Source organism: Anomalospiza imberbis, chromosome 1 (genome assembly GCF_031753505.1).
Source record: "Anomalospiza imberbis isolate Cuckoo-Finch-1a 21T00152 chromosome 1, ASM3175350v1, whole genome shotgun sequence".
NCBI lineage: Eukaryota > Metazoa > Chordata > Aves > Passeriformes > Viduidae > Anomalospiza > Anomalospiza imberbis.
The window spans coordinates 6,002,971-6,028,630 of NC_089681.1; the positions used below are offsets into that span (position 1 = coordinate 6,002,971).

The following is a 25,660-nucleotide window of genomic DNA, read 5'->3' on the forward strand; positions in this document are numbered from 1 at the left end:
CAGAGAATGAAACATCTTACAACATCTGTATTCATCCAGAGACCAGAGACCATAATGGAAACTCTTTAGAGATTTTATTGTCTGGGAAGGCGGGGAAGTTCTCACAGCACTAGAAGTGGAACCTGGGTGGCTTGTTGGTTATTTTAATGTTGTAAAGCATCTCATCACTGTTTTTCCCTTCTCTGAGAACCACACTGATAATGACCCACGAAATGAGTCATTTAGCTGGTTTGCTTTATAGAGGAAAATTCAAATCACTTTTTTAGGCATTCATTAGTGATGCATTTGACAAGCTCAGTCAGGCTGAAATGATCATAAAGAATGGAGATATAATCAGGTGAAATATAACACGACATATTTTGGTTATGATTAACATTCAGGCTGATATTCTTGCACTTTTAAACAACTTGAAAGGTTTGGGATAATGAACCTAGGAAGAAATCATTAATTATCAATGCAGACAAAACAAACAGGCAGAAGGTTACTGGACTGTTTTTTTATTTTAACATTTATTTTAAGTCTGTACTGCAAAGTGAATATCAACATATTTTTCTTTGCAAGAGCTGCAATTAGCAAGATGAGTTGTGTCACAAAAGCATTAATTACTCATATGTTTCAAAAGCATTAATTACTCATATTTTTACTCTGAATAGCTGTTCCAACATTTGATGATTGTTTTGTAGCATCTCATTAGTTAGGGGTTTGATTTAGAGTCCTGTTGGATTGCCAAATTACGAAGTTTTGAATAAGATCTGCCTATAATTGTATAGACTGGAAATATATTGCTTGTTTTATTGTCTCACAACTGGCAGTACTGTTGCAAGCAACAAATTATTCATCTGTCTCTAGCACTCATTCTCTTACTGATGACTGTTGGATAACAAACACACAGCATTTGATTAAGACGGCCAAATCATTTTGTGATGACATCCTTAGCATCAGCATAACCCTCATGTCAACGTATAATCCTGTAAAGTATTTTATTGCAATAATCTGTTGAATCCTAAATGCCAAAAGCTTTTTTTCCATGTGCAGACCTTGGTATCTAGAGCAGCTGAGCATTAGTTGTTCTCACCAGTTCAATTCAGGCTGCTTTAGCATTATACTTACGATTCTGGAATCACTCAGCAATCACTCTCAAAGGAGAACTTCAATTGAAAAGAAGGCCTGCAGATTGAGAAAATTCTCCGTTCTTCCCCCTTGAGCATGTATAAAGAAAACTTACACTGCTTGTTACATTTCTGCTTGCATTTGACTTTAAAAATAACATCAGTCTGCAATAACTGTAATATATTTTAATTTATGAACTCAATTTTTCAACAGACTGATACTTTTGCTGATTTTGATACAATGACTGACCGATTATTGGATGAAATTATTCAGCATATCCAGCTGTACAACCTCTCCATATCCCGAATAAGGTAAGCTTTATTAGATAGCAAATAGTATGCAAATATTTTAGTTACATGAGCAACATCCAATGAAATTAGTTTTTCCTAAAGTGCCCTGTGTCAAAAGCCATTGAATCAGTGAGATTATTTTTTTCATTCTTATAGATGAGAATGAAGGAGAAATATTCTTATGAAACAGAATCTTGTAGGCTGAGAAAACCGTTAAATGATAACTAAAGGATCTTATTGAAAGCCCTGACAGAGTCCTCCCTCCAGAGCCATTTGTGCCATCTTTATGTTTATTTTAAAGGAAACACAGATGGGTTTCGTATTAATGTAATTCTTTCTTTCCCAACAGTTTTATTGGACATTCCCTTGGTAATGTCATCATTCGATCTGTACTAACTCGCCCCAGGTTTCGCTATTACCTCAACAAGTTACACACCTTCCTGTCCCTCTCTGGGCCTCACCTGGGAACCCTCTACAACAACAGCACTTTGGTTAGTACAGGTAAGAGTTGATAGGAAAGCTTTGACTATCTGTGGTCCATGGCAGAGTGCATGAGAGGGCAACAAGTGGAGGTAGGAACTTATTGTAGCATGATTTGTACCTTGAAGTTTAGGAAAATATTTGCTGAAGGCTTCAAACCTTCAAACTTCAGAAAAAAATTGCAATTTCAGTATCTGCAATGTCCATCATATTGCTCCCTGAAAAGCTGAGGGGTGTGCAGCAGTGAGAAATGAACCTTAGTTTCCACTTAGTCTCCCACTTCTCCTCTGCTGCAAATAAAGAGAAGCATCTCCATGGCTGAAAAAGAGACATTATTATGGAAATGGAATGCCCTACATTTCAGTCTTCCTGAGTGTTTTCCTATTACCATGAGACAACCACAGAATCACAGAATAGTTTGGGTTGGAAGGGACCTTAAAGATCATCTAGTTCCACCCCTGCTATGAGCAGGGACATCTTCAATTAGATTTGTTTGCTCCAAGCCTTGTTCAACCTTGATTATTTCCAGGGATGAAACATTTACCACCTCTCTGGGCAACTTCTTCCAGTGTTTCACCACCCTCATTGTAAAGAATTTCTTCCTTATATGTAGCCTAAATCTACCCTCTTTTAGTTTAAAACTGTTGCCTCTGTCCTGTAAGACCTTTAGACTTTTCTCCCTGTTGATTAGGAGTACAAGAACAAAAAAGACTTCTACTAAATTACAGTGCTATCCCTAGTGTAGGCATGTCTTTAGCTCTCCTGCTTGATGATTTACAAAGGATAAAAATATGCACCAATTTTCATTCCAGGTCTATGGCTAATGCAGAAGTTAAAAAAGTCAGGGTCTCTTTTGCAACTGACCTTCAGGGACAATGCGGATCTACGCAAGTGTTTCCTCTATCAGCTCAGCCAAAAAACGGGTGAGTAGGGCTTGATGTGCCTTGCAAATACCAAGGGCTATTCCATTGGCTTGTGCTGGATTGGCCTATTCAGGGAGTAAAGGAAATCAGCATTTCATTAATGATCTTTAAACATGCTTTTTAGAAGGACTGCCCTGTCTAAAATCTAATATTAATTTAATCTGTGCATTTTTTCTGTGAAAGCTATCAGATAATGTCTTTGCCAAACTGTTAGCATTAAATAAGACCTTTGTGCTGTAGTAAACATTCACCGGCATTTATATTCTCTGAGAAAGAAACATCATTCTTGACAGGCCATAATTCCTTAATTTATACTATGAGATGAAAACCATTTTTCCTGTTTCATTATTTTTTTTGTAAGTTTAACATCTCTTGTCTCTAGGAAATATGACTCTTGATATGAAGAGCAAATTTTATTCATGTCTGTTCTGACACTTCTGTACTACAGAGAGAGATGTATGGCTTCATACTAGAAAAAATGATGTCTGAATAGAGAGTCTTTTTTCCTATTCTTTAGTCTGTCATGAATAAATTAAATAAATCAGGCTTTTTTTAAGAAAATAATGCAAGTGTGATCCTTCTGTTGAAGCAATTGTTTTCTTTTAAGAGTTATTTTTAATACTGACTGCGAGCAAACTGGTGCTAAGTATGTAGTGACAAGGTCACTACTTGATGTTTAATTCTTTTCTCATACTTTTGTACACTGCTAATAGTAAACAAAGATTATGTTAATATGAATAGAACATCTAAATCTTACAGATATGCTACATAACTCGATCAATGACAGGAAGTTGATGTAAATTGGTGTTATTTGAATTTTCCCTTTGATTCCCTAGTTCTTATTTCCATGGAATACAGTTGATGACTGCTTTATTACTGTCAAGTTAAAATAAAATTGGGTCTACACAAAAAGCTTATATTTTAATTTGCCAAGCAATGAATTCCCAAGCATGTGTAGTGAGTCAAAGCAATTTGCTGCTTGTTAGGCTGGTAGACTGGAGATATAAGAGGCTATAAATGTTGTCATCATTGCCAGATGACTCTTTAGGCCTCCAGCCATTTCTGACTTTCTTATTAAAGAAGAAGTCCCTGTTACCTTTCAATCTCTTCAACAAATGTTCCTCATGTTTGTTTTGAAAACAACAAGCAAAACAAAAAAATATTCTTCCCTATTGAACCTCTTCACATACGGTTTTAGATACGGTAACACTCAGTGGGGCTTCTCCTATCTTTTACTTTGGACCACAGTTGCAAACACAGTTGGTTTGACTGCAGAAGAAAAAAATTATAAACACCTTAAGACAGGTTTTGGAAAGGCAGCCAGCAGGAATTTTCATTGTGGTCGTGATAGTCAGATTTTCTATGAAAGTCTAGAACTCATAGTTGTGGAATCATAGAGACATGGATGGGGCTTCGAGATTATCTGGCTTCAATCCCCCAGCAATGGGCAGGGACACCTTCCACTAGACCAGGTAGCTAAAAGCTCCATCCAACCTGGCTCTGGTTCTGGACCACATTCCCATAAGAGGGAGGGAAAGGTGAAGGACAAACCCACAGCTCTTCTGTGTTCAAGATATTCTCTGAACTAGTAGGTTACCTCATCAGCGTCCATTTTCTTACTTTTCTGTTAAATGTGGGTGATGGAGCACTCAAGTGACCATGGACAGGTCAAACAGCAGGAGCTCATCAGTGCCCCCATTAGCTCCAGGGAAGAGGGAGGATTTGGGTTTTCAGTTGATGTACCAGCAGCATGGATTTGTCAAGTGACTGCTGCATGCAGGGTCTGGATGGACCCTAAGACTCACTCAACACCAATGTAACAGTATGACTTTATAGCAATTCCTTTTCTTCTCCCTCTCTCTATTTTGTTAGAGAATTTTACTAATTTATTGTGCTATTTTTGAACTTGATCCTCTTTAGAGGTATAAATATTTGCAAGAATAAGGTTTTAATAAAAGTATTTTTTTTTACAGACAGTTCTTACTTTTCCCTGTTGACATAAAATTAACATGTATGAGTGTTGATAAGTAACAAATGGTTCACAGAAGCAACAAGTATGTGTTTAAGCTGTTATGAATATTTCTAAAATTGTGTTGCATGTTTTATTAACTATCATCTATTTTGCACTGTAGATTTTCAAAAGCCTTTGTACAGGAAATAGTCATGTTGACAATGTATTAATTTTCATCACTGTGCTTAATTGTGATTAATATATTTAATATGTTTGTGACAGGTCTTCAGTATTTTAAAAATGTTGTGTTAGTGGCATCGCCCCAAGACAGATATGTACCTTTTCATTCAGCAAGAATAGAAATGTGCAAAAATGCACTTAAGGACAGACACACAGGTATGTTTAAGTTCTTTTCTATATTCCCAAGGCTGTTGAAGAATTGCATTTCTGTGCAACTGAGGTCATTACATTAGAAGGGTTTTTCATCAACATGATGAAAACTCAAATGTTTATTTGATAAGGAAGAAAGTGTTCATTTCCCACAGGAAATTACTGAAATCAATAAAAGAAGCTTTTCAAGAAGCTCTTTTCCTGATGAAAACAATTCCAATCAGGTCATAATCAAGGGTTTCTCACTGCTTCCTCCCCTTCCATCTAATTTTATTTTTTAAGTGATAATAGAACTAGCTCTTGACAATTTTTTTCTGTAGTTTTCTGATTTACTTGTATTTTCTCCCTTTTTTTTCACATAATGAAATCTTTCTAAGCACATCCAAAGTAAAGAGGGTTTCCCTTTGTTTTCAATAATGCTTGAATGATTGCAAGATCATTTAAGGGACAGATCTAAAATCATATTGTTTTGTAATACAATCTGTAAAACACATCAGGACTCATGCCACCAGAGGCCCTCCTGTGAGCTCAGGCTGTGTGTATTGCTTTTGTTACTAGCAGTCTTGCTCATTTATAAAATGTGTCATGGCTTAAGTTTGATACCACATCCAAGAATAATGTTCACTGTGATTTTATCCCCATTTCACATATGTGATTACCTAGAAATGGAGGTATTCTTTGGAAGCAGAAAGAGACATACAGGCCCAATAATCAGCATGGTTGCCTTCACACCTCTTACTTAAATGACAGCTCTTTCTATCCTACCTCAGACATTAATTAAAAGGAAATTCTTCAACTCACCTACAGTGGTTCTTCCTCAGGAACATGTTTATCTAGCAGGAGCCAGGCCATTACATTTATCAATACATCAGATCATTTATCTGTAAATGTTTCCTGAGCCATTGTTTCTGCCCCTACGAACACCTCAACTATCTCTACATTATGCCCTTCCTGCATTAGAATATCCAGAGAAACCCAAATGGACTTGTGTCCTGCCAGACCCTCTCATATTTGAATTCATAGGCAGTATGAGTCCAACCCCACCGCCCTAAAAGAAAGATGAGCATTTTCTCTGACGGAGGAAAGGCTGAGGATGTGCCAGGCCTCAAGCTAAGCAGCTTCAGCAGATCCCTCCTCATGGCCAGTGCCTTCATTAGATGAGCACCACTCTGGTACCTGGCAAATCTTTGAACTGGACTGCTGTTCTTACATTTATTTTGGCCTTACTTCCATTTTTCTTCTCACTGAGACTGTAATTAAATGATACTGGAAGAAAAGAGTGAATCTGGGAGCTTTGGCATGTAGGTGTGATATCTCAACTTTTTTTCAGGTCCTGTTTATGCAGAAATGATCAACAACCTGCTCCAGCCTTTGATTGGGGCCAAGGACTGCACTTTGATCAGACACAATGTGTTTCATGCTCTGCCTAACACCGCCAACACGTTGATAGGCCGGGCTGCCCACATTGCTGTGCTGGACTCCGAACTTTTCCTGGAGAAGTTTTTCCTCGTGGCAGGACTCAACTACTTCAAATAGTGCCTGAAGTACGGGGTAACCGAGGTCAACTTTTCCATTGGGTGGAGGAGACTTCCTTAGCCAACAGAGTGCAATGTTAGAAATTAGATCAGGTGGGACTTTCAAACTTTCCATTTCCATTTCTCTTTCAGAGAATAAAGTGCTATGGCTTTAAGGCTTTCAAGCTTCCAAGTATTGGTGCTTTTGGAAGAAATAAATATTCCTCTTCAGTTTCTATGTTTTTTGTCCACATAAAGAAATGAGCTACTTCTGAAGTACAGAATCAGAGTAAGAAGGTTAATCCTCTAAATGTGATTGGACCAATATAATTCCCATTTCTCCTGAATATTAAACCAGGAACTTGTCTGTCCTTAATTTGCTGCTTATTTATGTATTAACAAAGCTCTACATTTGTAGCACTCTTGGGGTAGTCAACACACAAGGAAACAAGTGTATGTGAACTCAGGTTAAAACCTTCTTTGTGATGAACTGAAAAGTCTGAAAACCATTTATGAAAGTTTCAGTCTTTCTGTTTGTTGGAAGAAAATATGTGGATGGTTCCATTACTGGTAATAATTTGTAACATACAAATTTTACATTCAAATAATGAAAAGGAGTAAAATATTTTACATAGAATGAACAAATATTGATATTTGTCTTTAAAAAGAAGCCCAACTTTAGTTTGGGAAGAATTTCATTTGAGTTAGAAGCTGCCAAACCAAGAGGACTATATTGGATTACTTGTAAAATATCAGTGGCATCTGTTAACATTTCTTCTGTTTACATTTATAGAGGATCATAACTGACTGTGTTTGTTATAAACTTAAAGGTACAATTTTTAAGTTTACATTTGTATGTAAGTCCATTTTTTCCAACAATTTTTTAAAAAATTTATTACGTTGATATGGAATTCAAAATCTAGCCAGTTATACCCTTGAAAACCCCAAATATCTGAAAAAATAAAGGCTGGGGATATAGAATGGTAAGGATTATGGAAAGCCTAAAAAATATAAGGATGTCTTAAGATCCTCTGCAATACTCTCTAAATGCTTTGTTAATGCCCATTTGCAGTGCTGTATACAGTCCTAATTATTATATGGTTACAGCTGGTTGAACTACTTAAAACTTTATTTGTGCATTGATATCTAGGTTGTTTTTAAGAGTTTGAAAAAGAACGTATTTTCCAATTTTTAGTTTTTTCATCAAATTTACAATAAGATTTTTATCACAAAGTTATCAGATTTAAAGTGAAAATTTTCAATAACTTTTTGCACATTTTCATAACATTTTGATGAATTTTCAATGTCATGGGAGTTTTTTGAAAAAAGTGAAAGTGAATAATTCTTCACAATTATTTTTGTTTAGAAGGAAGGCAATTTTTTAAAGCAAATACAATTTGTTTAAAAATACAAATGAACAAGTCTCCATATCCTCTAGCAATGACTAAAAAAATTACAAATTTGGGTTTAGGTGTCAAGACTCCAATCAGTAAACTAAGATCAAGATGGTGGGGATTTGTGAAATAAGAGAATACAAAATGAAAACAAAAAACATCATAGCCACAGGGACATATTTGTAGTTGAAAAAAGTAAAACAAATCTCTTCTCAAAATAAAAAAGTGAAAAACTTACACAAAATTAGTTCAAGAAAAGAGATTTAGCAGACTGACAAATGCTGGTAAAGGAAAAAGGCTGGCTTGATAACTAATGCATGTTTTTAAAATAGGAAGGAGAAAGAAGGTATATACCAAAGGGTGAGACTAAACCACCTGAAAAGAAGTATTACACATAAAAATCTTGTGCCCTCATAGAGGCAGAAATCCTATGGGAACAATTCCATGGTGTGATTCAATGTTGACAAGTTTCTTAAACAATACCTTAGTACTTGAATTAAATAGGTACATACTATTGTGTCTCGCTCTCTCTTTTTCTTTTTTTTTCCCTTACAGATTGACTGTTAAATGTTAACAGTCAGTTTTACTCAGTTAACAAATGAATTCTATCAGGAAACCTGTAGTTTCCACTTCTTGTTTGGGAATTTTTTCTCACTTTTTAGCCTCAGCAGTCTAGTGCCATCTGCACTGATGTATCACAACTTCTTCCTCAGAGAAGGAAATTGTCTAGAGAATTTTAAATATAATGGGACATGGAGTTGAAGCTGTTATATAGTGCAGCCCTTTTGAGCCAGGACTAGTACTTCTATGGAAAAACTGGAAAGAAAAGCAACCTCTAACCATAAGCAAACTCCAGTGTGCTGTATGAGGGTCTGGTCCACTTGTAGAAAATGTTCATGAGTCTGAAAACTGAAGATTTTGAAAAACATTTAAAAAGAAGTGACTTTACACCTATATATATGCCTTCTCTGTGTGTGTGCATAGTCTATACAAAAAAGTTTTCTTATTTCTAGGTCTCACACACCAACTTTCACAGTCCTGAGTCTGACAACAAACCAGTGCAGCTGTTCTTATACTCAGATGGGAGGTTCTTGCCTTGCCTCGTGCATTGGACAGCATTCCCAGCCTCCTGTTTGCATGACTGTGAGAGAATGGATATGGGAAAAGGTCTCTGCATTGCTGCAGGAGTTGGTGGATCTTTCCAAGTTCACTTTGATGTTCTGTACTCCTACCAGTGCTCTGACTGATGGATAAATATACCTAAAGGTGTCAGTGTTCCTATTCATATAGAATTCTTTGATGGCTCAGTCTGATTTCAGAGTTGGAGTTGGATTGTTATAAACTTGGATTAGGTCCACATAACTTACATCTTGTGCAGTATGGAAGAAAGCTCCTGTGGAACCTCAGAAAAATTTGGGAAGTATCATTCCTGTCAAATTATGAGACACAGATTTTATCATCCTTGGCAGAACATTGTGGGATATATTGGCAGTGGTCTAGTTCTGCTTCCATTTTAAGGTTCTCAGAATAGCCTCCCTCACTTTTTCTTTTTTTATTATTTTTAATGGGATATTGCCTTTAAGTACTTTAAATCCATTCAATTGTATAGACTATTGCAAAGAAATCTGCATTGTCATTATAAAAATATCTAAGTTTTTGGACTTCATCAAAGTATATATATACAATCTTTAGATTTGTATTTACATGGAAAGAAACATTCCACAAGAATTATCTTCATAAAAATAGCAATGTGCACAGTTAGCGTCTTTGTTTCTGTCACAGCCTTTGGAATTGCAATATATTGTCCTTTCACATAATGACTTTTAAAACACATTTAAGTACATTTGCAGTATTTCTGCAAGGATTTCACCTACAATCTGCACAAGTCCCTTTTAGCTTCCTCTGTCTATGGGGGCAGGGCTTAAAGAGCTCTTCAGTGAAGCTCTCACATTCAGCTTCACTCTTCAGCGAAGCTCTCGCATTCATAGAGGATAAGAGTTTTTCAGGACCTTGGACACAGGAGGACAAATCTGTTTTTTTTTACTAGCTTGTCAATATAAGAGTCAGCTGTATTTGAAGTTAAACTCCCTTCAATTCTAAAGGATTCTTCAGTTAAGCAAAAAATGAATCCAGCATTCCAAGATTGTTTTTTAGCATCCAAAAAGCTTAAAACTAACAAGGAGGATCTTCACCAGGTAAAGTGCATTTGGCTGTTGAGGTTTTCCAGGGTCAGAGGTGAAGTATGGGCTGTAGCCCAGATGAGCAAGTTCTCTGGGGGAAAGGTGATAGCCCATGTGTAGAAAAGAGGAGCAGAGCCAGCAGATGTCAAGGCTTTGAAAGACAGAGACAAAAATAGGGGGATGGAAGAAAGACAAGAAGTTCCTGAAGCATACTGTAACATTTAAGAGGACTGACTTAACTGTTTTAAAGATTTAAAGAACTTTAAAGCAGTGTGGTTATAACAATTCAGTGGATATCTCTAATTTTATGAACATGCCTTTATTAATAGCTAATTAATTTTTCTCTGATATTCTGGGTCTCCTAGAGCCCATTTCTTCCCACTTTTAAATGAATTTAATATCTTCTGGAATGGATTTTTCTTAAGTATGGATGGAGAGAAATTGCAGTATTGACTAAGTGTGTGTAGATGAGGGACAGAATAATAAGTTCTTTCTCCATCTGGGCTGAGGATTTTCAAGGAGTTTGTTTTCAATCTCCTGGAAAAAGAGAATACAATCTCCTGAATCCTCTGGAATTTTTTTCTTCTAGGAGAATTGTAGAATTTGTCCTGCTTAATTTCATCACCTAATTTGTGCTTAAAAACTTGTTGCAAAATGAATTTGTTCAACTAAAATAAAAGGCTTAATTTCTGTCTGTAGTCAGTGAAGAGAGGTAGGTACTACTGAAATGTCTGCAGAAGTGATCCTGTTTTCTGCCTTTGGTGGCATTCAGGGTTATTTATCTCTGTTTCTTGTCCAGGGAACTTTATAAGTCTCACTTTCTGGGTTTCTAAGACATAGACAGAAACTGGAGGGTCAGCATTTGTGGACTGGATTACTTGAGTTTTTCATACCTGGCTGCAAGTTTTGACTGCATACCTTGACCAAAAGCAAACATTTAAGATATGAATAAGGCTCCTTTAAAATCTGCCAGGGAATGGGTCTTTTTCTGGCCTCCAATGAATGCTCATTTTCTCTTTAATGAAATTCGAATTTTGTTTCCAAAATCAAGTCTGACAATAGAGGAAGTTGAAATTTTTTAGCTTTAAAGGATTATTTTTTAAAGAAATGAAACCTTAGCACAGAGCTTTGGAATTACCTACACAAATTCTGAGCACAATTTTACTTCAAAGCATTTCATACATATCTACTGACCAATCCTCTTCACTGTTCCCTTGCCAGAAAAGAACCACACTTGAGAGAGAAAGCTATCACAAGACAGTGTGAAAACTGGGAATTCAAGCAAAAGTTTTCATTAGAATTTGTAGTTTTCTTTGGTGCTTTTTGCATGTTAAAAAAGAAAAAAAAGGTCTCTTGCTTTCTACCTCTGCATTTAAAATAGTGAAAGTGGTGATGAAGTAGAAAGACGAGAGCTTCTAATAACAGGGTTAGACTCTTGTGAAGACTTATGCAAATATGCCATGAAACTTAATATATAATGAATAGTCATGGAGCATTTCTGAGGCATTCTCAGCATGCCAATATGTGTTAGCCCAGCTGAATGATTATTTTCTTTGTGGACTTAAATTTTCATTTATAAATTAGCATCAGAACAGCCTAACATATTTCACTCCAACTGGTTATTTAGATGCTAAAAATCATGTCCATAGAGAAATCTTATGGAGTGCTTTTCTTTATTTCAACACATATGCTCAGTAGTTTTGATAGTTAATGTTATCTAATTGACAGTTTCTAGCTAAATTTACCTTGTCCTCCAAATTTTCAGTGATTATTTAATCATTGAATTGTTTTGAAGCTATAAACCAGAATAAATACAGGTCTGTTGGAGTTAGTGTTCATGTTCTTTAATGCAGTTACTTTATGGCTGTAGAACCATAGCGTCAGGACAAATAATCACAGAATTACAAATTAGACCATTCATATTTGGAGTAATGAAATTCATAGTGGAGGGCTTGATTTGCTGCAGTTCACTTTCCTCTGGTTTGGTTGTACCTTTGGGGTCAAAAATAACCACTACAAGGTTCTGCCCCAGGCTCTGTTCATGGTTCCCTTAATTTGCAATTCTTTTGAGGTGCCTAAATTGCCCTAAACGACTGTTCTTTGTCCAGACATTCCCATATTTGCTTGGTCACCTTTCCATGACTTGACAGCATCTCTTCCAGGTACTGTGAGGTCAGTGCAGACAGGGATTCACAAATATATCCAGCAGTGCTATTCCATTTATCCAGGAGTGGGATATCGTGCTCACAGATTCATTCCAGTTGGTTTTCTCAGCCCTTTATGAGGACTGCTATGCACCTATCCAGACGTGTTACAGGTGACAGAATATTTTGTTTCAGAAGGAACAGCTGGAAGTATCCCTGAATAATTCCTGTTCAAAGCAGGATTATCATGAACCTCATGGTAAGGTCAGCCATATATTTCTCTTGCTGGATATTGAAAACATCTGGTGATGGATATACTACAGCTACTCTGGAATACCTTCTCAGCTGCTGTATATCACTCCTATGGAAAACAACCAAGCAAACAACAACAAAAAATTAAAAAAAAAATCCAATTTAAACTTTCTGAGTTGAAGCTTCTTTCTGTTACCTTTTTTTTTAAACCCATCTTTTTATTCCATGGGGTTGTTCTTGCTCCTGGTACAGTTGTAACTTCCTTTTCCATGCTTTCAGACAGCTCTTTGTCACTTGGTGTTTTTTGTGCCAGGCTAGACAAGCCTGACTCAGTCTGTGCTCAGAAGCTGTGTGTTTAGACCCGTCGCTGTCTTGGCGATCTTTTTTTGGGCCTCCTCAAGTTTCTCAACCCTGGACTGGGTTTAAGGGGCACCTGGAACTGGCAAACTGCATTGGATGGTAGCTCTTCTGCAGACTGGTGCCTTTTTCCTGTTCAGGAGGGCCTCTGGCTGCTGGTACTCATCACATCCTCTCCCTGTCTGAGGCTCTAATCCAAAGAGCTGGAGCTTTTCTCCTGTTGCCACAACTAGAATCTTCCAGCCCCCTGTGAATTAATTTTTACTTTGGGCACAGATATTGAGGAAGCCTAGTGTGACCAGGGCTGCTGATGTTTCTTCTCTGTTTTAGGAAGACTGTATAATATATCTGCAATTCCCCAAGAGAAATCCATGCACTGAATAGAAATGCTTATGAGAAGAGTTTAATCAGTGTTAAACAGTTAGAATGCTTTAAATGCATATGAGTCAGGCCTTCCCCTCATAGGACAAAAGCATAAAGAATAAATATGTATAAACTCATCTTATACAAAAGGTCAGACTAAATTAACTTCTGCTACAACCTTGAAACTTGATTCTCTGCTTTTGAAAATTCAATTCTCTACTTTCACCCAAAGTGCTGCAAGATGCTCTTATCTGAGTAGCAACCTAACCGTATCTTTCTGAAATGGATTTCCACACATGCATATATATTCCATAAGTCCAATGTCTATATGCTAATTGCATTGAGTTTCATGTCTTCAAGTATCTTCTGCTTCTTCAATTATGAAACTGTGATACAGTGAACTTACTACAATCCACCATGCCTTCCAGTCTTTGAAAGATATCACTACAAACACAAACAACTTATCCAAAGGAACAAAAAACACCCTCTTCTCCACATGAAAGTCTTCAGTAATTCTCTTTTATTTCGGAGTGGGTGGTTGCAATATTGTGATGGCTTTTTTTATGCATCCTGTAAATGGGGTCACACTTATAACAGTTTTGGTGATGAAAACTCCCATATTTCAAGCAACTAATGTAAGAATTTTATCATTCCTTCCTGAAAGCATAAGTGCTATTAGGGATCTACCTATTTTAGCCCCGGAGACACTTACTCTTTGCAACTTTTATGTGGACAAGACTACGTGCATCATTCCCAGCTGTGCAAAGAGGCCAAGGCATTTCTGATACTATCAAATATGCAGCTACATGCATGGGAAAGGCTGAGTGGGAATGTTTCTGATGTAAAAGGAGTCATCACTTTCAGTAAAAATGCTAATATAAAGTATAGTTCTTGTATGTAATCTCTCCCAGATGATGTATACCCCAAATACATACGTACACAGAAAGTGTCTTTTCCCATAGGAGCTGTATGTTATTCCCATAAGGGGTGAACCTGTGTTTCCATACATAGTGTATATATACCATCCCACACCATACTTAGGAGGAAGCTGGTGCTCAGCCTAACAGGTTTCTGTTGCTTTTGGGGGCAGGTTACATTGGTTGTCCTCGAGAGCCCCTGTGAAAGAGCCATTTCTTGGCTTCATCCATCTTATGTGAAAGAGCCATTTCTTGGCTTCATCCTCGTTGGAGGACAGAGGTTGTTTTGTGCGGTGATTTGACAACCTCTTGGCACACCATTAACTGACAAAGCTTATCTAAGCAGTCCTGAGTTTGATGTGTGCTATCTACCACCCCCATGGTTTCCGTGGTCAATGCAACCTGTCAAACTGAGCTGCCCTGTCTCCTAAGAGAGGAAGCCTGTCACCGTCTCATAATTTTCCTTGACATCCATCCTCTTCAACCAAGCACTCATTTTTTAAGCTGGTAGATGAATAATTTATCAGCTTTGCCACTCTTCTTATTAATTTTTGTCTTCTATGTATTTGACTATGCATCCAGTTTGGGAAATTAGCTATTTCCTTTTTCTGCAGTTAAATCTTCTTATGAAACATGAAGGAGATCAGTCAAGAAGTCTGGACAAGACATGGTATTCCTTTGCCACTGCATGTCTGGAAAATACCCCCCACCACTGAAAACCCACTAGTATTCATAGAGTGTTCTGTGCTCATTTTCTACTGTGTTTGTTTTGCCAAGAAAAAACATACACTGATGTTTTGTCCCATTCCATTTTGGGTCTCCAGGTGAGTCAGAGTCTAGATATAGCTCTGACAGACTGAGGAGAAGGCAAAGATAAACCCTCCTCCTGTCTAGGATGTGACAGGAATATACCCCACTGAGATGGCAGTAATGACAGAGAAATCAAAAAGAACACCTAGAGAAATCAAAAAGAACTTCTTCCAAAATCTTATCCAATTCATCAAAATAAATCACTCCAGAATATTGTTGGATTTTTGGTAAAAGTATCAGGTCAAAACACAGATCAGCATATTCCAAAACACAAAGTTCAGAAGTAAATTGAAAATTACGTTAATATTTTTCTACTTGGATTTGTCTCTAATAATAAGATTTCTTAAAAGAGGAACAGTTTAACCTAAAACTTGTTTTCTTGGACTTGAACAATGAATCTATTTCTTATTGTCTTAGACTCTAGCACCAATCATCTTTACACCTCCCTTAAAATATACTCAAGTCCTTTAAAAAACATAAAAATCTGATCTTAAATCCCTATCTTTCAATTATGCTTAGACAATTAGCCACAGCATCTGAGACAGCAGACAATTAAAATTTCTCTACATACAGAATTACCTTCAATGAACAGTAAAAGTCATAAGTGGGAAAGATTCGTCTGCTGGGAGATCTTCTTTCTTGTTTAGAGGACGTTTATGTTGATGAGTCTGATTTAGCCGATAAAGAAAGTAAGTGAATTCTGTCCTCTTTCTTAGCCCTGCAAATTCAGGCACTTAAAAGTACGCATTCTAGTTTGTGTTACAAACAAAATGCATCTCTGAGGCAGATTTTGATTGATGTCTTATCTTTCCCTGTATGAAATGTTCAAGCACAAACACCTTTACTCTTGTTTTGACACTGGAATCATATTCTTGGTTTAATGACACTTTATTCAAAGTGTGTTAAAATTGTAGCTCTCAAAATCAGACTTTGACTTTTTATAATAATAGTTAAAGTTAACAATGGCAGCAGAAGTAACCACATTTTTACAGTGTCTATTCAAATGGAACACCTTACACCGCCGGATTAATTCCCCGCTCAATGTTAACACCTAAAATTGGACCTTCACTGTTCCTCAACTGACATGTGGACTAGAATTCAATGGACAGCAGCATAGTTCTGTGAAGATCCTTAGCCTGTGTTTTAGAGTTATGTTTTACTTATTTATTAAATATTTAGAAAATACCTCTTGGAAATAAACCCTACTGTTTCCTGTAAATAATTAGCTCTGAAAGTGGTTTTCTGTATACACACTGTTACAATTTTTAGTTAACAAAGGCAAGGCTAGAAAATTTTTTTAATTAAATAGTATGGTTTGAGGTTTTTTCAGATAAGCAATTGCCAAATAATATTGGACTGAGTTTCAAATGAGTAATTGAAGCATTTCAAATCTATGGGGTTTTTAATAGTAAAAAAATGATACAAAATCAAGAGATTGGCCTCTGAACTTGATAACCATTTGTACTCTTGCAAAGAGGATGTAAAATACTAGCATTGGATTCATGCCCATGTTTGTGCACACAGGCTGCAAAGCAAAGCATCAGAGACATATCTTTCTTCAAGTACTTCCTTTGGGGCTGATTGTTCAGGGCAAGCAATATGCATGATATAACTGGTGCATGTAGCAGTAACTACAACATTCTGCAAATTTGAATTTATACAGTAACTTGATATTGAGGCTGAACTTTGCAGATGAGTAGTCTGTGGTATTTTTAATTATAATCCTTTCTGTGGTCTGAATATGAGTACAGCCAATTCTGTCATGTGACACTAGAAGCTGGACTTTTAAATGAGACATTATTATATTTGATTGAGGCAGTTTGTTTCTCAAGAATTATTTCGAATCAGACAGAAGCAGCAATAATTAGAGGTTGAGAGCTTAGAAAACCTGTACTTTTTTTTAAGACACTGAGATTTACAACACATGCTCTGTCTGCCTCTGTCTAATTTACTTCCCTTTCCCTAATGAACATTTGTCAACTGCCACACACTTCAACTTTCTTTAACTATATCTGTCAAGATTTAAGTGAGACATCAAAAAAGCAAAACTAATCTCACTAAGTGGAAACATGTGAAGTTGAGTCAATTCTGTGATATTTTAAGGAAAATGGAAATGCAAATCAATTTTCTTAGAATGTAGGTTTGGGTTCAACAGCATTCACAAAGTCTTTATAAAAGGTCTGATCCTGAGAAATGCTGGTCAAATGCACTCTTGGTATAATGGACCAAATCTGCAAGTGGATTGACGTGCTGAAGAGCTTTATACAGCCACAAGATCTTAACAAATGGCAACCAGCAGAATCCATGACATCTCAAAGTCAGACCACCGCAAGATAACAAATATTCTGTGTTCTTTTTAAGGCAAATTTTCCAGCTGGTCAAATGTGTTTTAAAAGCAATGTCTTTTAAGACCAATGCAGACCTCTCCAAGGGATCAAGTCAATGGATTACTGTGGACAGATCCTTATAGGTTAAGGGAAAGGGCTTTTAATTTTTAAATCTACTAGTTTGAATCATAATCATACAAAAAAGCTGAAGAAATCTGACATGGTCCCTTGTATAAATAAGATCATGAATGTAAAGCTTATAATGCCACTGTGAAATTTTAATGCTTATTTATTATGGTTATAATGAAACCTGTATAATAAGATGATGATGATGATAATGATAATAATAATAATAATAAATATATAATGAATAGTCATCAGTGCCAATATGATTCTACTATTTTTCTACATATGCTTTATTGTGGCATTTTGTGTAGCTTGTGTTCTGTGTAAAGAAATGTCAATAAAATCTTTGCTTCCTTTTGTCTGTACTTTCTGTGGTTCTTGATTGTTAGGAAATTCCCTAACCACTTTTGTCCATGTAGCTCACAGCAAACATGACGAGAGTGATAAGGAGAAGTAGAATAAAAGATGCTCAATTACAAGAAAATAGATGAGCTATATGAAGGGCTGTGGCTGGTGCCTTATCCCTGGAAATGTTCAAGGCCAGGCTGGATGGGGCTTTGAGCAATATGGTCTGGTGGAAAGTATCTCTACCCATGGCAGGGAGAATTAAACAAGATTATTTTAATGTCCCTTCCAACCCAAAATATTCTGTGATTCTATGTTTCAGACTGTCCTTCTGTTCGAAGAATGAAAACCATCTCTGACTTATTGAATGCATAATTATTAAGTAAAATAATCATGGTCTAAAAGGCCTTGAACATGGAGCTCTTTCTGACCAGTGAAATGAATGGGACTTGAAACAAGGTCTTGAAACAGAAAAACCTTGAAGGCAAAAAAATCAGAAAATTCTAGGAAATTTTTAAGTGTTTTTGCATTCAATATTTATGAACGAGTTTCATGAATGTTATTCATAAGTAGACTTGAGTTCCTCTGGCCCCATATATTGCAATTGTGAACTTCCTTATACCCGGCTGCACACTGTTACCAGGAAGTTATGGAAATTGGTGGGCTGGAGTTGGAGGGATTTGCTCTTTCTTCATGACTCTATGGCCATGTCTATAACAGTTAACCCAAGTAGTAAGGATATTTCTGCTTTTTCTCTAGTCATATAAACAGGGACCCTATAAATTCTGGTCTTAGCTCACAATTTCTATTAAAATACATCTGTACTAAAAATCAGTCACAGCTGTACATCAGCATCACATGCATCTGTTTATCCTTCTATCAAGCATATATCCCTTTCTATTTGTTTAATTTTTCTCCAGATATTTATAGACTGTTGATGGCATGGGTAGTGTAGTGTTATATAATGGGATACAACCCATGTTATCTGACTTGGGAAATGGAAAGGATGGAAGTGTAGCAGACCAGAGTCCAGTTCCAGAAGTTTCCTGGTGCTAACTGGTGCTTTACACTCTTTCAGGCAATTCTTGAGGAAAAAGAATTATTCTGAGTTGTCATCCCCAGAGACTCCAAAACAAAAATACATTGAGAAATTGATGGAAGCCCTTAGAGAGTCAGGGAGGGACTACAAAATTTAGGGCATTGCAGCCTTCCTGTTGCAAGCTGATTAGCAGTCAGCAGGAGCTGTGTTGCTGTGTCTGTCTGTATAGATAGTTTTTTTTCCTAACTCATTTCACAATCATATCAAATGGCAAAGAGGCCAGCAGCAGGGAGGGTATAATTAGTGCATTGGTTAAATGCATTTTCCTTTTTATTATAATTACATTCCACTCTCACAGGCTGAAAATGAATTGACTTCACCTTAATCCCAACAAGTTGTTTGTCCATCCTCAAAACATTGCATCCAGGAGTTGGCATATTCTCTGTGATTTGGCAGAATGCCCCTCAAAGCAATCAGGATAAGCAGATAAACAGGTACTGTGGTCAATGCCAGGGCAGACTCATCACAACTGTGCAGGAAAGGCAAACCAATGCCAGTTTTTTGATGACTGGTCCAAATGGATATTTTTAGTGCATTATTTAAAAATTGCTAAATAACCCCCACTATTCTCCTGAATCTAATTGTGGTAATATGGTAAACTATATCCTCATCAGAATTTAATTTTGTGCTGGGGACGCCTAGTGAATAAACACCATGATTTGCATCATGGATGTCTAAAATGAAGTAGCTGTTTTACAAAAAAATCTGTGGCACAGTCCACATCCTGGTTAGGTTTTAGTCATAGATGTGGGATTCCTAGACCAATAAAGTCACATAAGAGCAAAACTTTTAAAGAAGGCCTCTATTTTATCAAAGGCAATAGGCAGGTACCTATTAGGGGACAAAGGCTCAGTTTGGCCCTTTGAATAACTTCTCAGGGAAGTGTAACAGTGAAGGATACATATGCCCTTGATAAATGGGGAGAATCACAAATAACTCCCTGACAGGCATGAGCAATATGAAGTAGAGCATGGGTAACATGAGCTTTCATTGTCTTTTTAAGCCTAGGGACAGTCTGGTTTTTTCCTTTATGGTTGGAGACCCAAATGCAAGTAAGCAATCTAGTAAAATATTGCTCTGTATAGCCCAAAGCAAATCTGGTCTAAAGCCTCTTCAGCACCTGGAAGCACACTGTGTTCCCTGTGGTTCTAGCTTTTGGATGGTTGGGCTTTGGTCCTATTCTTCCAGATGTAACTCATACCTGTAGCTGCAACCTGTATCCCTTCCCATAATATTTATATTCCAATTTTTCCCTCCTTTTCCTCTAGCCAGTGTTTCCTGCACAAACAAATCCCCATTCCCAGCCCATTACCAAAGATAGTACCCAGTGTGATGAACAATTGACTTTAAAAATCAGAAGGCAAATTCAAAGAGACTTAATTATTGAAGACCTGAGAACCTATTTACACAGTTTAGACTGCAATTAGCAAAACAAGCCAAAACTGGTCTGCTGGACTTTGAGGTAATTATTGCACTAGAATTGATGGTTCATTACTGAAGAAAAGAGTAAGTGTGGATGTTCTGCATTTCATCCTTCTGAGTGTCGTTGTTCAGACACTGATATGCACAGAGCGGTGGTTGGTGGCCTTAGCAACCTGTTCTTCAGCTTGAATGGCTCCCGAGAACTTACACTGGCTTGATCAAGTTTTTATTATTGCTCTCCAAAGAGGTTTCCTCCCTAATCTGAGTCAGAGAAGAAGTGAGGTATGCATTCATACACTCTCTGTCCCACACAAACACACACATGCACACAGAGCGTTATAGCACATGCACAGAGTACAGAGCACATATGGTACAGAGCACATGTAGTAGAGTACATGCACACTGTACTATACTTACAGTTAATTCTACTGTAGGCAACTAACAGCTTCATATTCATACAAAATTGCCTACATATGGAGACAGATGAAACTTGGCTTGTGCTTTTCTTCCTTGAGCCATGACATTGAAAATAAGAACCAACAAACAGACTGAAAATGCTATATCTTTCATCATTGCTTGCCTTTTCTCCCTTTCATTATGTCTTCTGCATTTTGCATTCAATTTCACCCATTATTTAATAATTAGTAGCAATTTTTGCACCTGCCTCTAGGATATATTCATCCCATAAGCTCCATGAGGTATTCATTGAATGGGTTGAAAAGAAAGATGTAGAAACACGAGAAGTCTGCCTTGCATTGTGCAGTAGCACAGATTAGTTCAGGAAACCCTGACTCTCTTCCATCAATTTATTTTACAGAGATGTTGTGATTTCTCTAGCAAGTTTCAAATTATTTTGGTGGACTTAGACATCAAATTCATAAAATTGTCTTACTTTAAATAGTACAAACTCTTTCCACAAACATGCATTTTTCCTGGTTGTATAATCCAAAGCTGTCACAAGCTTTTTAGCTGCAGAGTTATTTATGGATTACCCTGTCTGATCTTAAAGTGGGACATATACAGCAATACCTCTCTAGAGCTGTGCTCTACTGTACTAACTGTAAAGAAGTAGCAGGCAGCTCTGAAAGAGCATCCTTAAGAAACTTTGATAAATCATAAAAGCAATCCGTACATGGCAGGAAGACATAGCTAGCCAAAAGAAAGTTATTTTAAATCACCAGTAATAGTAACTGCAGACTCTCCCTGTCTGGTTCAGTCTGGGTTAGATGTGAACATTCCCAAGAGCATTTTGTGGTTGTGTAACTGCATCCTGTCTCGTGTCCTTGTGAATAGCTTTGACATGTGAGATCTTTGGCAGGGCTAAACAGGCAGCACATCTTTGCTCCTATTCTCAATATTAAATTCTGACACCAAGCTGGCACCTGCATGTCCATGTCATTTCCTCCACAGCTGAAATGCCACTGACTGGTGAACCATGGGGTGGAATTAACTGTCCCAAATAACCTGCCAACTCATTTCATACACAACAGGAAAGCCTTTGCCACTGGAAGTGTTCAGAAGGAAATCAGGAAGCATAATTCAGATTTTGTTACTTTTATGTTGGCTTCCCAAGATGCCAACATAAAAAATCACAAGGATTCTTAGTCCTACAGGCAGTGGACAGTCCCAAGGGAAGTCTGAAGTATCTTGCCCTTGCCAGCAGCCACACGAGGTCAGTATTGGCTCATACAAATAGAATGAGCTGTGCACTCCCTTGAATGTCATCGTGCACCTGCCAGGGCTGTGACAGGCCAAGGATATGATGCAGGAAGTAACCTCAGGTAAGTGTAACACCCTGGCTAAACACAGAACCAAGTGCAGATAGAATGGACATAAAGGCAAAGCTGTGTATTCTTCTGATGTGCAATGTTGCTGCAGGCAAATAATTTCTCTTTTCTAGACTACCACCGTGTATCTTTGGGGGCATATGAATCACAGTTTCCTAATGTTTTCCCATTGCTGATGACATAAATTGGAGATTCAGACCCAGCATGTGGCTTAGTGCCCATAGATTGCTTTGTGCTTTACATCATTATGTTCACAGAAAATGAACACTGAGTTCTCACGAATCTGATTTCTTTTACAGGCTGTTCAGAACTCACTGCTTCTTATTAAAATAATTGAGCAAAGATTAGGATATTTCACTATCAAAAAGCATGTGGGCACAGAGCTTCCTGAAATTTAACTGGAACATTTCAATAGATCAAGCTCTTAATACAGAAATTGCCATGAGGCAGTAGTCAAATACCAACTTTGTCCTTCTTACAGCTTTCATTAAAATGGCCAGCAAAGGTTTGGTATCAACAAGTCCTCCCAGAAATGACAACCACTTCTTCAGTGGAAGGGTTCTCAAAGACTGGAACAGGCTGTCCAGGGGAGTGGTGGAGTCACCATCCCAAAAAACATTAAAAAATGTGTTTATATGGCAATTAAGAACATGGTTTAGTAGTGGACATGGTGGTGTTTCTGGGCTGATCGTTGGACTTGATGATCTTAGAAGTGTTTTCCAACCTTAATATTTCTATGATTTCAGAAGAAGAGGGTTTTTTTTTTATGAAGTTAAATCTTGGTCATATTTTTCCAGTGGAGAATATGCAAGTTCAGAATTTGAAATGGAACAGATCTACTACTTGGCTGAATTTCTCGTTCAGTTTGAACATCCCTAACTATTTTAAGGAATGATGCTCAAGAGCTTGTGTTGAAAAATTTAATCCATTCTACTGGTGACATGTCAAAGCTCAGTTGAAAGCATAAGCTGGGTACATTCTGAAAACCTTTTTAGCTTTCTGGCTTTCTTGTGTTCTACACTTCCTTTTCTGTGAGATGATTCATACACAGAGAAAGACTAGTGCTAAAGCAACTGTTTTCTCTGTTGCCATACTTTTGGCAGTATAAACACAAAACAGTAGCAAAAAGACAAAGACAAATCATAGTTAAATACTGAAATCCTCTTAAACTTCTTTATCAGGAAGCCAGCTGTTGGTGGTGTTATACTTAATAAACAGATAAACAGGTTTCTACTTTTTTTACTTTTTTTTTTTTTTTTTTTTTTTTTTTTTTGTCTTTTTGCATGATATTTATTTAGAAATCTTCCAGTGTGGCTGTCTCTGGAAAAACAGATGCAGGAACTGAACCTACTTTTCACTGTTCCTTTGCTACACCTTGGCTGTTTTCTAAGGATAGCAGAACAGCTACCTATGTGCTTGCTTCTCTTTTTGTTAAAATTGAAGGAAAATAATAGTTGATAGAGACACTGAGGTCTTTCAAAGCTAGGGTTCACTTAAAGCATTCTAGAAAAACCCTTGATAACTTTTCTGCTTGAGATGGAACAAATCCATTTACTTACCTTCTCCAGCTCAGGTCAGATTCAAGTGTCACAGTAAATAGTTCTGCTCCAGAAAGAAAATCCAGGGTGAAAATGTGTCGGAACTAAAGTGGAAGTGCTTCAGCCTTTCTGGCTTCCTCAGCAAATGACAGCATCACATTATACCACTGTTGTTCTTCCATTCCTTCTTAATCCTGAGGCAGGGAGGATTCAGGGCACAGACTCTACTTTCTGCTTTATCTCGGGATCTAAATGTAGAGTGAAATTTTATGAGGGTGATCTTTCTTTCAACCAACCTAAAATAGTGAATGCCACAACCTCCTTGTGAAAGGCTTTTGAATAGTCTTTTTTCATAATGGAATACAAGGAAAATGGAAGTTCAAGTCATGGAAAAAATCCTCAGACAGAATTCTCCTACCTTCCTTTGAGCCTCCTGAAATGCCATTTGATTTCTCTTGGATGAAAATTTCCATAATAAAGTTCCCATGGCACGGACCCAAACACCAAATCATATCCCCAACTCTCTCTTCCTCTTTGGGACTTCTCTCACCAGCAGCATGTGCTGAATGCCCTCCTGCCCAGTGCACTTCCCACAGGAATGAAAATTACTTGTTCATGTAATTTTTCCAGAGGAGAGCTTAATCACCTTGAGTCAAAAATATTTTTTTATTTTTTGCTACCATGGGGTTTATCAGTTTTATTCCCATCTTCTACTGCAGGTTAATTGGGAAAAGACCCAAGAAGTGCAAAGTCTTCATGGCGGTCCTTGGCTCATAGAGGTGTTTGTGGTACAACTTTAGATCTGCACCAAGAAAACTCAGTTTCCCTTAACTTTTTTTTTTCGATAGGATATTCTTGTAGATACAACTAAGCACATTGTCCTCAGGGGTGCAGCCTCCAAGTCAGATGATAAATGGCTGAAATAACATATCAGAGGCCAGCTCAAGCACAGTTCTAATGTAGAATGAAACACACCAAGTAAGAGAAATTAATGAAGAACAATAAATAATAATAATTTTAAAAAACCTTAAAAAGCCTTTTGTTAGAGAACACTCAGTCAAGACTCTGTCAGAGGCTTTTAAAGCTTCAGACACATTTATAAAAACTATTTCAGCTATCTCTGCAATGCTCATCACTCACAGAGGAAACAAGTACATTGTAAGGCTTAAGTGCTAAGAGAAACAAGCAGGAACAAAACAAACCCTACAACTGAGAGACCCTGAAGATGCTCATATGATGTCACACTTTAACCACCTGATTAATCTTCATCAGGGCAATTTTGAAGCAATATTCCTAGTAGACAAGAGTGCTTATAGTACATGTAGTTTCGAGGCTTCTAACAGAAATTCTTCAATGGTTCCTCAATTAAAGCAATTACTGACCCCTCCTTTGAACAAGACAAAACGGAAGAGTGGAATCAATTAAACATATCCTCTGACTGCCAGTCCAGGGAGAAGAGGTTTCCAATTGATCCTAAAGGAGTAGTGATTGGTGAAGAAGTACCACTGTTCCACTTGTTCTCTCAGTGTAAAAGAGTTTCAGTATTCCCTCAGCTGTTTTGTAGACTATTTTCTTGAGGAAATGATGCTTATACTGTCCTACTAAGCATTTCAGCTGGAGTCCAATTTCATTTAAATTTGATGGGAAGATAGAATTCATTTAGGTATTAAATTCTCACTCCTGTGCACAGAAGAATACATCTGAACAAAAAACCCAAATCAAAACAAACACTGAAGTGTAAGTTCGGTCTTTATTAGATAGGTTAATTTGCTCCTTTTTTTTTAGCAGCAGAGTAATTCAGCATCCATATAGACTTAATTTATAATTATTTATTGCTTTTGAAATTAATGCCTAACACTAAGAAATCTAAAATTATTGAGTAGTTCCTGGAGTTCTTAAGTAATAAAGTGAACTGCTAATTCTCCTCTTACTCTCATTTCC

At 37.1% G+C, this 25,660-nt stretch overlaps 1 protein-coding gene across 17 annotated transcripts in view; it reads left to right on the plus strand.

The window, feature by feature from the left end:
* Positions 1-22,176, plus strand: part of FAM135B (family with sequence similarity 135 member B) — a 203,376-nt gene extending 181,200 nt beyond the window's left edge. For 14 of the 17 annotated variants that reach the window (XM_068180360.1, XM_068180379.1, XM_068180329.1 and 11 more), the window contains 5 exons: positions 1,324-1,421; positions 1,750-1,901; positions 2,693-2,803; positions 5,037-5,150; positions 6,475-6,837. In XM_068180360.1, the coding sequence (XP_068036461.1) occupies positions 1,324-1,421; positions 1,750-1,901; positions 2,693-2,803; positions 5,037-5,150; positions 6,475-6,680 (681 nt within the window). In that variant the 3' untranslated portion in view covers positions 6,681-6,837. Of the gene's footprint in view, positions 1-1,323; positions 1,422-1,749; positions 1,902-2,692; positions 2,804-5,036; positions 5,151-6,474; positions 6,838-19,270; positions 19,407-21,999 lie in introns of those variants that run through there. The other 3 variants (XR_010996026.1, XR_010996028.1, XR_010996047.1) reach the window with 3 other exon arrangements.
* The last annotated feature ends 3,484 nt before the right edge of the window (positions 22,177-25,660 follow it).